The sequence below is a fragment of the Ictalurus furcatus genome, chromosome 18 (assembly GCF_023375685.1).
Source record: "Ictalurus furcatus strain D&B chromosome 18, Billie_1.0, whole genome shotgun sequence".
Classification (NCBI taxonomy): domain Eukaryota; kingdom Metazoa; phylum Chordata; class Actinopteri; order Siluriformes; family Ictaluridae; genus Ictalurus; species Ictalurus furcatus.
The window spans coordinates 15,428,291-15,441,822 of NC_071272.1; the positions used below are offsets into that span (position 1 = coordinate 15,428,291).

At 36.0% G+C, this 13,532-nt stretch overlaps 1 protein-coding gene across 1 annotated transcript; it reads left to right on the top strand.

Annotated features, from left to right (window-relative positions):
* Nucleotides 1–3,022: 3,022 nt before the first annotated feature.
* Nucleotides 3,023–10,526, top strand: LOC128622328 (claudin-3-like). Its single transcript, XM_053648751.1, has 2 exons — nt 3,023–3,194; nt 8,532–10,526. The coding sequence occupies exon 2, from the start codon at nt 9,065–9,067 to the stop codon at nt 9,725–9,727; it is 663 nt and encodes a 220-aa protein (XP_053504726.1). The 5' UTR covers nt 3,023–3,194; nt 8,532–9,064; the 3' UTR covers nt 9,728–10,526.
* The last annotated feature ends 3,006 nt before the right edge of the window (nt 10,527–13,532 follow it).

Here is a 13,532-nt window from a genome sequence, read left to right on the forward strand (position 1 = left end):
CTCAACGCCAAAACTCCCGCAGCATGTACCAGTTTTATGGTCATTGTCACCCAATTCAAAGTAAGTCCACACAAGAGACATCTTTATACACTGCACGTATTCGATGTGTCCCCCCCCCCCTTTTTATTGATAGGATATAATCGGCCCTGATCATCGGCTGTTTTTAAACTTGCCTTTATCGGCCAATACCGATTACATTGGTGCATCTCTAGTATATATATTTTGTCCATGCTCAGACATTTCCCATACTGCCCTTCCTTTTGTAATCTATCACACATCCCTGATGTACCTTTGCATACCTAATATAAGGATAATGTATCACAAACTAAATGAAGAGTCTGAAGGCCTGTCATTGAGAATTACTTTTGACATGTGGCTGGGTAACTGAAAGAAAGTATCTGGAATAAACTTCAATATAATTGCTCTTAATATCAGTTAAATCAATTGTTTAACAATAATAATAATAATAATAATGTTTTTTTAATGTAAAATCCTATTCTGAGTGACCTGTGTATTAATCTTTATCATTAACTTGTCATCTACAGTCGTATCTAAGATTTCTTTTGTAATGAAATTCTTTTTTATGTTTAGAATTCTTTCATAGACATGTCGGTCTATTTTCACTTAGAGCTTGGGCCTGTGACGCTAGCTGAACAAACGCAGGTTTACGGGATTAGTTTTGAGTTGACAAAACCAAACCAATCCAATCAATCTTCATTGGTACCATGACGCTGTTTATCAACATATTCTGTCAACTCAGGCTTTGATCCTTAAGCTATGATTAGTCCACACTCTAAAAAATGTTGGGCTATTTTTTCTACCCAAATGTTGGGTTAAGCATTTTGGGTCATTAATTGGGTTATTTTCTCAGTCACTACTCAGTTTTTGGGTAGTTTTGTCTTACCCAACCGTTGGGTTATTAGCTGGGTCATTTTCACTGACAGTTGAATCAGTGCACTCCTCCCCCACCCCGACGCATCAGCCCAGCTCCTTGGGTCAAATTAACTCAGCACGGACTGTTTGAATTCGCCTAAGGTGGAGGTAGCGGTTTTTGAGGCGAAGAAACCAAATGAACCCAGCAAAGTTAGCGGTCATCACTATTTAGAGTTAATGCTGCTGTAATTGCCTGGCCGAGTTTGTGATATTTAGGTAGGGAACTCATGAAAATGTATTCATTGGAAAACATTAACTCAGCAAGTGATAATTAACTTAACCTATCGCTACGGCTTCAAAAGTGATTATCATGTACTGCTTCCTCAGTGTTGGCGTTACACTACTAGTGTCATGTGTTTATGTTGGCTGTGAAATATGGACGGAGGTTATTCTATAATTCTCTGGGTCTGTATCTTCTTTCTGAGTTAGGGTCAGCTAGCTGGATGCTGTCACCAGTAGGAATGAGTGATGTTAACCCTCAGTTAATAACATTACTTTAGCATACAGCTCGCGGTAAGGTTAGATATTCCCATGACCTTTTTAAAAGTTAAAGATAACGTAGTAATACAGCAATTCACCATGATGTAATACAGATAGTGGGTTAACATTAGCTACATTTAGCAAGTGTTTTGGACAAGGCAAACGGTAGTAATTGGCATTAGGGGTATGGGTTAGAACCATGTTTCTTCATGTATTGGGTGAATGTTAATGCTGGTTAACAGGTGCAGACAGTCAGTGCAGACGGAATTTAGCTAGCTCAGTAATGTCGAGGGCAAGAGTTCTTCACAAGGTTAACGTGACAGAGGTTGGGGTTTACAGTAGGTTGTAATGTTTTCCACTATCTCTGTAATGTTGCTTAAATTAATTAGATTGTGCAAAAATTGGTGGTGAGGTGCTAAAGGCTGGAAAATAAATATTTACAAGTTAGCTAGATTTTCCTGGTGAGTCTACAGCACCATTTGGTTCATTAGGAAAGTGGAGGTCACATTTCCAAAATTACACAATTTGGAATTCTGTAACATAGTTTCCCGGTTAAAGCCCAAAGGCATTTGTCCATATTTTGTAGCTAACAACTAACCAAAACTATTTTTGCTCTTTTACAGCTTTTCAAATGGAAGGGTGTGGGACTCTTGTCTTCCCAGACGGCAGAGAGATTTGTAAGAAGATGCATCAACTCCAATTCTTAAATCTGTCAAATTTTTTAATTACTTTAATAAATATCACCTGAATTTCATGCAATTGTTTGTTTATTTTATGAGCTTTTTAGTAGAATTTTAGCATACAAACAAATTGCATTTTAGGATAGCCTAATTGTAGGGGGGGGGGGGGGGGGTGTTATAAACACATCTCTGTGTTATTTTTAAATAATAATTTTATTTTTTAATTTTTCATATCTTTAATGTGGAAATGTTTAACACACAGAATGTGTTAAATGTACTAACAAACTGATTGTGTTAAAAGCAACACAAAATGTGTTCACCTTAACTAGACATGTAAGTATGTTAAAAATTACCACATGATTGAAGAATTGTATCAATATATTTATCCATAAAACCATTACTGTACACTAGAAAAAGCTTTGGCTTACTTGTTTGTAATGCCCACTGGATCGTAAGTTGGTTACTTGGTTTTTGGATGTTTTAAACATCTCCTTTGATCAAAATCTTACATTTTCATCTTAAATATATGGCTTGTTTGAGTCATTTATTTCAGAGTCTATATATAAACACCACTGTAGCAGCTCTAGCAATACATTTCTGAACACCTTCTTATGTATAAATAAAGGAGATGCCATGTTGACATATTTGTTTATAATGTCGTAGATTTTACATTTACAAAGGGTAAAAATAACCCTGAAAATACTAACCCATTTATGAAATAAAATTAACTCAGCATTTTTGTAAAAATGAAATCAACCTTTGGGTTGAAAAAAAAAATAAACAACCCATTTGTTGTGTTAAAATGAACAACCCAACTTGATGGGTTCATTTAACCCCAAATTTGTTCTGTCCTATATTTACCCAGTAGTCGGGTTCAAAATAAACCAGTTTGGGTTGTTTTTAACCCAGTGTTTTTAGAGTGCACGAGCGCGTGCACATAAACGCGTGACGACGGCACCGAACAGCCAATAGCGCTAAACATGGGGGGGAAGCAGGTGTGCATACTTTCGGTTGAAAAGCAAGAAATTATTTTGTGGAAATCTGAGGACTTATGAGGCTGCCAAAGCTCGGGAACATTGGGAACATTTACTGTGTAAATCCGTAAGTTTACTTTAATAGGCTCACAATAAGAATAAACGGATTGAAAACGTAGGTTATAACCCCAACATATTTCATGCAACTTCATTTAAAATACATGTAAATAGTTTTAATTAAATGTTTCAAACATAAATAGTAATTTGTGAAAATACAGTAGGACAGGAATAATGCGAACGCATGCAAATCTGTACGACTCGCAAAGAACCGCAAAACAATAGCTACATACAGTATGCGGTGCAGTAAGAGCGCGGACTTGTCAGATTTTTAATGTGCAGCTCAAGAAGTTGACAAAGATATTAGATTCCATCCGCGGATAATCGTTATCTTTCATGTAAGTCATTATCAGGGAAAGCCAGGGGATTTTTATTTATCCCTAAAAACTCTTTCTCTGCGAAGTGCTCTTCTTACAGTTTGCGCTGGAGTGTTGAATTAGTTACGTCACCCAGATGTGTCTTTATTCAAAGCTGATTGGTCAGATTTCAGTCTGAGATCTCGAATCCAGAACATAACCCGCCTCGGAGTAGGTTAGCGTGGAGCTTAAATTACTATGGCGAGGAAAACCTGCAAAAGCCAAACCACTCTCATGGTACCTAACCCCTAGGGTTGGCACAGACTACACTGAAACTTGGCTGGTTAGCCACCTAAACCAGCTTCACGTACAGGCCCCTGGCAGCCAATGTTGTCCGCCAGTGACATCATGTCCAGATCTGATCATGCATTTCCCGCTTGGCGATTAATTGGTGTGTGTGTGTGTGTGTGTGTGTGGTTTCTGTTCCGTGAGCAACGTGATGAAGCCGCCTGGCGAGTTTCTGTTTGCTCAGATTGTTTTCTCAAATGTCACATCCGCGCATGCGCAGTCAGAGTAACACGGGCGTTGTCGCACTTGTAACCATGTAAATAAGCAGAAACCTAAATGGGGTTGGCACGCGAAGCCAGGTTTCTATGTGGGGAAAAATACCTGATGACAGTACACCACTAAAGTAGTTTTCTCAATTTTGTCCCGTAGGCTGTCAGCTCAATCTGTGAATCTCTGAACATTTAGGCCTTACATAGATTCCTCCAAATGGCAAACAGCATTTCGTAAATTTTACAAAGGACCCTATACATTCTACAGTGCAACAATTACTTTCCAAAATGGATTTATTGATAATGGTGGTTGTGTGAATAAAGCAATATTCACAAATACACTGAGAGAGTATTCTATTTAACACGTTCATACATGCAAAAACAGGCACAAGTGAAATGGGAAGTGTGAATGTGTTAGGAGAAAATGACATGTAAAATATCATATATATATATATATATATATATATATATATATATATATATATATATATATATATATCAAGGTCCTGCCATGGCCATCCTAGTCCCTTGATTGAAACCCCTAGAAAACCTGTGGGGTGAACTGAAGAGGAGAGTCCACTAGCATGGACCTCAAAATTTGAAGGATCTGAAGAGATTCTGTATGGAGGATTGGTCTTAGATCCCCTGCCATGTATTCTCCAACCTCCTCAAGCATTATAGGAGAAGACTCAGAGCTGTTATCTTGGCAAAAGGAGGTAACACAAAGTATTGACTAAAAGGCCGCCAGTAATTGTTGCACATCTATATTTAACAAAGTTTTTTTTTTTTTATCAACCTGTGTTTTGTTTGCAATTGTTTGATATCCATGAGAGCAGAGTATTTTTTTTTTAAACAAAGATCAAAAAGTTAAACAATAAAGACAATTTTTCACAGCCTTGTTTGATCATATTTATCAAGGGTGCCAATATTAGTGGGGGGCACGGTACATAAAATACTGGCCTATTTATTTTGCTTTTAAATTATGATATTCATATTCTACTCACAGTTAAACCATATTTCTTGCAGCAGTATGGAACACAATAACAATACATAATGCCAACTCATTCAGCCTGCTATTATGTTGGACCTGCTTTCAGTTCCTCTTTGACTTATGCATATAATCAGTGTTTAATCTGTCATAAGGTACAATGCAAATAACTGATGGTTTACATTCTGTCAGTATCAAGATAAAGCTAATTTCAGAGGCTAAATGTTATCAGTTTTGTAAATGTTTAATTTGTTCATACTTACAAACAAATAGTACAATATGTAAGCAAATATGAGAGATAAAATTTTAAATAACAAAGCAATTCATTTTACATAACAATGTATTTTTTTTTTTTACAGGGCCAGCATGTCAGAAATTATATGTATATTTTACTGACCTTTTCTGTAAGCTCAGGATATTTTACTGCTAGAGCTAACACAAGGAATTATTGTCCATTTATACTTCTGAAAATAAATGTCAGTTTATTAAATAAATAATTCAATATTTTTGATGAACAGGAAAAAAAATCATATTAACACCTTGCAGGACATGCTGACAAACCATATAATAAATAAATAAATAGTATAGAATTTTCACCAGGGGAGTATTCCAGAAAGCAGGGTTAACTTACGGTTACATAAACCCTGAACTATGGGTTGATTAACCCAAACAATGCTTACTCTGGGTTTTCCCGTTCCAGAACACTTGTGAGGAGAAAGTCCAATCAACCCCCTATTGGTAACTCAGAATTAAAGCGTGTGCATGTATATAAAGTATATATAAAGTATATAAAGACATTGTCAATAATCACCAATTTCATTAGCCACCATGGAAACCCAGGGTGAAAAAAAGCAAGCGTATTACTGTAGCAAAGCATAGTTAGAGGTTTTAATGCATGCTTATGAGGAATATAACAAAAAAGACAGAAAAAAACAGAAGAACTTGGAACCAAGTCAAAATGAAACACAAAAAAGATATTTTATAAACTTGTAGATTGTAACCTAACTAATTGGCCCAACCTTCTATAATAACTTTTCTCCCTGTTCTATGTAGGTTCTATGTAAGGCAGAGGCCGATAAAATGGGTGGGGGACCACCACCACCCGGGGGCAGTTCATCTCCCATGATCTAAGCAGCTTGTTAAAATGTATCTGTATCATATAGGACTTTTTTTTTTTTTTTTTTTAAGTTTCCAGTGCTTTAAGTGATTTCATCCTTAATCAAGATGACAAACACTGCCACAGTCTAATGCATGCTTATTTTATTTTACTGCAGTGTGTGTAGTACAGGCTTGAAACTGAATTGCTGAAGACTGGCTAACCAACTAATCATTTCTGCTTCATGTACAGAACCTATGGGCATGTGGTAGCGCATGCGCGGTAAAAAATAAAATTAAATAAATAAATAAATAAAAATGAACGAATCACTCTCGGAGACAACTCGTTGTTAATAAGTCATGTTAAAGATTCGTTCAAAATGAACGACACATCACTAGTGCAAGGCATACTGTACGAATGGCCTTGCACACAGTTGCCTTTCCCTCATGCTCCGCATCGCCCGTTATAAAGAAACTCCCTCTGGAAAAAAAAAAAAAAAGGTGCAACGCATGATATGTGCTCGGTGTTCAGCGCTGATCCACGATGTGTCACGTTGACGATATGAGGTTTCAAAAGCGGGTTAAATAAATTTACGATTCACGTGAAAAATGGTAACACTCCCGAAATATTCATCCGGATATGAAAACACATCTATATGTGGTCTTATCACCCTCTCATGGCGAAAAAGATTTTGTATAATCTGTGCTTCCATGTACACAGGACACTATTCAAAAGGGCACGCCATGCTCCGTCAGCTCTCTGAAACAAACTAACCTGCTTCAGAGCAGGTTATGTTAAGATATTAAGTTGTTATGGCTACTTAGATACCCTGAAAGTTACCTCCGTGTTTGGGACAGAAAATTGAGGTTATCTGTTTACTCGCATAACCTGCTTTCTGGAATATTCCCCAGGTCAAGTTCTGTACTGTCATTTAACCACGCCCACATCTCCACTTCATTGATTAAGATAGATATGTAATCCTTTTACCTCATACCTTAATCATTCTGAGCACATTTATGTGTAATTTAGTTATTTTGAAGACATATTAGACTTTGAAGGCTCATGAAATAAGCATGATATTTCATCTCGGCGGAACTTGCAAGTCACGTGGTACGGAAGTAATAAAAAATCTTTAGGTGCGCGTTCATGTGGATCCTTTAACCATTTTCATCGCAGTCGCATCACAACAAAACGTTGTAAAGTGATCAATAATAGTTATGACCACGAATGTTTCAAGCATAATATTTTTTAACCGCTACTTCAACGATCACAACCCGTGTCACCTCCTTAGCCAATTAAAAAATGCGGAAAAACTAACCCATCATCAGTCTTTACGGATTCGAGTATTTTCGGAAGCATGTTCTAAACACGGAAATTGCCGAAATCGTGCAGATTGGGAATTGAGATTTCGGGAAGGCACAGATTCACGAACATAATCGAACTGCTCTAATACCAGGCTCGTTGTGTAAATGTACACATTAATGTTTGCCTAGTTATTGGAGCTTTTGCGATTTTTAAACCTACTTTAATTTTTAAGTCAATGAGGGTTACATTTACATTTACACTTATTCACTTAGCAGTCGCTTTTATCCAAAGCGACTTACAAATGAGAAAAATACAAGCAAAATTAAACCCATTAATTGAATTAAACCGATCCGATTCAAGTGACCAGTAAAACAGACACTAACTACCTAACTACTGTATAACATCTCAATAATAAATATAATAGATTGATAATGAAATATAATAGATTGATAATTGTGGTGTGTGATTTCCCTAACTGAAAGTAAATAAATAAATAAATCGCAGACCCCCTGGCTATGTATCATGGGCCACTGGGGGTCCCTGGACCCCACTTTGAGAACCACTGGCCTATAGAATACTGTGTTTTACAACAAATGATGTTACAACAGTAACAATAAGCCTACCAACCATCAGAAAAAGAAGGAAAGTAAAATAAAGTAAAGACAAAAGTAATGTTAAATTGTTAAATTAATATATTAAATTAGTTTAAATGAATGCTTTGAAATTAATGAAGAGTATTGAAAGTGTTGTTTTAATATTTTTAATTGTATAGATTTGGGATTTTAAATTTTTTGAAACTGCAGCATTTATGCATTTCACTGTTTCACAACAGTTAGTTTGTGTTTGTAACAAAAGAGTTCTGTTGCATTACTAAAACTCAGCCCATTTCTCCAAAACATACCCATAAATTGTTGCGCACATAATACACCTCTTTATAGAGATGATTCATTATATTGCTAGTTTTTATAGTCTGGAATAAAATGGTTTTATATTCTATACTTGTTGTGTAGATTCATATAAGTCTAAATGCATAAAAGATGAGATTGATAGTTTAGCGGTGGTGATAAAACTGTAATACTAATCATAGTCTGTTTCTTTTGTTCAGTCCTAATAGTACTTGCACAATGCTCTAAGATGGTCATTGTCTATATATAGACAGGACAGCAGAGAGAAATTCCCGATAACACACCTTGTTTTACACACCTGCCATCACCAACGAGACTAGCTAACCATTAACCATTAACCATCAGGTAACAAGCCAAGCCTTGGCCATTCATTATCCTGTCGTTTCTTTCAATAAACAAATCATTGTTGAAACTGTGCTGTGGACCAAGGGATAATTGAAAGATCAGGAAGGAAGGCTGAGGAAGGCCAACCAATGCCAGAGCTGCACCTTATCATCTGATGTCATTTCTCAGGTAGTTCAGGCTTTTTTACTGTAAGCACTATAAAGATTACAAGGGCAGGTCCATGCATCCAGATCACTCTGCCTCGTTCTGAATACAATGAAACATGGTGAATCAGGACATGCTTGTAATATATTTGAGTTTTGCTAACTCCAGGATTATTGACTTCATTCTCTGAATAAAAGTAAGAAAGAGTGATTAGTGCTAAGTTTACCAGAGGAACAAAGACACTATGGCTGCATTGGGGCTTGAGATTCTGGGAATATCGCTCTCTGTTCTCGGCTGGATCCTCAGCATTGTGTGCTGCGCCCTTCCCATGTGGAGGGTCTCTGCATTCATTGGAAATAACATAATTACAGCTCAGGTTTTCTGGGAGGGCATTTGGATGAACTGTGTGTTCCAGAGTACCGGACAGATGCAGTGCAAAATCTACGACTCCATTCTGGCTCTCCCGCAGGACCTGCAGGCAGCCCGAGCTCTGACCGTAGTGGCTGTTGTCCTGGGTATCCTGGCTCTTCTGGTGTCTATTGTGGGAGCTAAGTGCACCAACTGCATCGAGGACAAGGTTGCAAAAGCCCGTGTGATGATCGTTTCTGGTGTCATCTTCATAACCGCAGCCATCACGCAACTTATCCCTGTCTCCTGGTCGGCCAATACCATCATTCGGGAATTCTACAGTCCAATTGTGCCTGAGGCACAGAAGAGGGAGATTGGTGCGTCACTGTATTTGGGCTGGGGTGCTGCGGCCATGTTGCTGGTTGGTGGCTCGATTTTGTGTTGCAGCTGTCCGCCAGCAGAAAGGCAAGCGAAATATATTCCTGCAAGCCGCGTGGCTTATTCCACGACTAACCGTTCAGTGGCTCCCAGCTCTTACAGCAGGAAAGACTATGTCTGAAGATATCTCAGCTGCATTAGAGTGCTTCAGGTGATTTTCTCTGATGTCTTAGTGAGAAGAAATGCAGCCATTTGAGCTCAGGTGTCCCAAGCTGGTCATGTTTTACCTGGAGTGTTTTTATACACCACACATCCCAATGCATGGACATCTAAAGGACATGCTGAAATGAATATTTATTCGTGTTCTTGTTTTCAGAACATTCTATATATTCTTAAGATTTCATTCTTGTTTACCATTGAACCATATGTCAATTTAGATACAGGGTAGGTCAATAAAAGTTGATTTGTTTTACTTGTTTTATTTTGGAACTTGAACTATTGATATTGTGATCTGTTGTTAAAAAAATATATGTTTAATTCCTATCCATTTTTAGGCCTTTTTTACTTAATTATAAGAAATATAGTAAACATAATGTACCATTATTGCATTTGTGATCACATTTTAATCAGTATCCATGTTTAAATGTACTCTCATGCAATCAAGTTTATTAGCATGCTTGTGAATGATCAAAATATTACAATAAATATGTTTTTCAATATTTCAGCTTAGCCTCTTTTAAATGTATAATTCATGATTATGCCAGGCATTTAAATACTTACAAAGCCTATATTTACAATCACTGTTTAACATGATATTTAGTCATTTGCAATAGCATGATATTCAATACTTTGCAATAATTAACTAATAAGTCTTTGCTCATTAGTCAAATCAGTTGAAAGTCATATTAAGAGTTCATATATAACTTAAAATATTCTCTATAGGCCAAAACATTCTCACATATAAATAATTTGTATATTTCTGCTCATAATCTATCATCATAAGTAAGCTGTTGAAACCACACACACATTTTGCTAACCTGTCTATTGATTAGCAGCCTTACTGGCATCTATCAGTAGTGATTATTATCACAGTCTACAATTGTATGTAGTGATATAACCTGCAAAAGTAGCCATTGGTATCCCAACCCTTAAGTAAGCTCGCTAGCATTGCAGTGAGTAACTATCACTGGAGACTGTGGACTTCAATGCAAAATAAAAAGCTAATAGCTTTATTAAATATGTTTGACAGCTAGCTTGCTATAGGTTACAGAAATGGATTGTTATTAGAGTAGCTAAATGTAAATAGCTAAGTAAGTATTCAGATTTTTTTTATTACAAAATATGTTCTGAAATAATATATGGTATCAAATAAAATATCATGATAAAAGTTCATAGCAGTAGGTAAACATTAGCTATATAACTTACATTATTTACATTTACATTTATCTCATTAAGCTGAAGATTTTATCCGAAGTTACTTATGATTGAGACATTCTGTACAATTGAGCTGTGGGTTAAGGGCTAAGTATCTACTGTAAACACTATAACATAGATAGGATCCTCAGACCAACACACTGTAAACAACCCATGGTTTGTGGTTGCAATGTTACGCTATCTACACCGTTGCACAGTACATTCAGTAAAGCAATAAAAGTTTATAACAAAATAGATGGTAATAAATTAATGTTTTGTTAAACACATACAGCTGTACATAACTTATTAATGTTTTCAGTGTTTGTTCCAGGATCAAACTGAGTTAACGATAATAACACAAGAACTTAAGAACAGCATTATTTGAATCCTGTTCACAGATTGCCCTTGTGACTTATAGCAGTAAAATTGTCATGGTGTTATCTCTCTCTCTCTCTCTCTCTCAGTCTAAATCCACACTACTGTATTTCAGAGTAAACAGACCATAATGGGTTTGACTCCACTGTCTGCCATTCAGTGACCCTCACAGAGAGTTTGACAGAGTTGTTCAAAGAGATGCATTTGACCTTAAAGCTTAGATAAAGTTACCATGTGTAGATAAGGGTTTGTTTAAAAATAAAAAAAATAAAAAAATAAAAAAATGGAGAGCCAGAAATTCTGAAGGAAGTTTGGAAGAAATTTCACTAAAAGTGACAGAAAAAAATGGTTTATGAAATAGTTCACAAATCAACTGTTAGAAACTGTAAACATATTTCACCAAAATGACATGGGAATATTTTTATTTCCTTTTAAATCTTGCCTAGGCCTACTTCCTGTAGAGATCATGTTCAGTAAGAACTTGTCCCTTAACAAACACTGTGGTAAAACAGCCAATCTGCCTAAAGATGTCTAAACCCTTACTAACCAGTTCAGTTTTTAATCAGACACATCTAATCAGACCATCACAGGCATTGTATAAATGCCTGTGATGCTCCTCTGCCACATTCAGAATGAGATCTTTCAATGCAGTTTGTTTGGTTTTTTAGTTATTTTATTTTTTTCCTTTTTCCTTTTGGAAATAAACAGATTTTTTTAAATGCTAGAACTTTACATATGGTTAAGATAGATGCAAAAGAGAAACATTTTCAGTTCAGGAAATCTGTATGAATATTTGGCTAGCCCCACCTTATAATCATAAATCACTCAAACATTTCCTTCTCAGAACAGAGGTCATGATGCCCTAAAACTGCTAAACAAATGCTCTTTCAAAGGGTTTATAATACCTGAACTTTTTTGTATCTGTATTTTTAACCTGTAATGTTTTGTATCTGTATTTAAATGGTACCCTTCACAATATTGGCTTAAACTAACAGCCATTTGCTTTTTACAATCTTATAGGTGATTATAAGGGGGTATAACATACAAATAGCTGATTATCCATTGTAGGGGTCCACTCACTGGTCCAACGTCAGTTTCCAATGATGTGGTAGAAGGATTCCCACGTGTTTCTGTCTTTTCAAAGCAATGTAAATACATTTAGATTATTAAATTTGTCATTCCAATTCTGTTTGACTCTCTCCTAAATTAAATCTGACTCCAATTGTAAAAACCTCAATATTGTATTTGTTTCCCAGTTATTTGTATTTTCATATTTTTAATGTTTTAAATTTTATTAATTCTGGTTTGTTCTATACTTTAAATTGTGCTCATGCATATAAACTAATGATTGCATAAAATAATATAAATAATACTGTATAAAATAATGATTGCAATTATCATGAAACAGTTTAATCTCTTGTTGTTTGTAGGTGCAGGAACCTCTTTTTTTATCATTAAATGAAAATGCCTTTATCGTACAGCAGAAAATGTGTTTTTGATAATAGACATGGTCTGACAAAACACCTATGTATCATGTAATCAGGGTTGGAGATGGATTCAAGTGCAGTTAAAGCTTTTATTCATTAGAGACAAGCAGACAAATCAAAATGATGGACAAAAAACAGGCGTGGGCCAAGTGATCTACAAAAGGGCATAAATGAGGCAAGGCAAAGCACAAAACGAGAAACTAGGGACAAGACCAAGAACCGGAAATGAGAACACAGTACAAAGGCTTGGTAATGCACTGGCAGCAAAACACAGACACACGATACTTCGCCCAGAACAAAGACACACGGGGGTTTAAATAACATAATCAAAGGACATAACACAGAACAGCTGAGGCATTAGGAAATAACCAATAACATTACAGGACAGAAACCAAAACAAAACACAGTTAGTGAAAACCCAGGGAGAATTCCAGAAAACAAGGTTAACTTACTGTCACATAAACCCTGAAGTTTCGGTTGATTAACCAGTTGGTTCCAGAACACCTGTGAGTTAGATGTTAGTTAGTAGTAGTTAGTATTTATGCATGAATTTATAAGTTCATATATATCTGAAATGTGTCCTTTCATGATGGTACAAAATTGAACATCGAACCTATTACACCCATGCTGTAACATTTAATAGGTATGCCTTTACTTTTATCCCTCCATCAATTTCTTAACACTGTACATAGTACTAATAATAATAGGCTT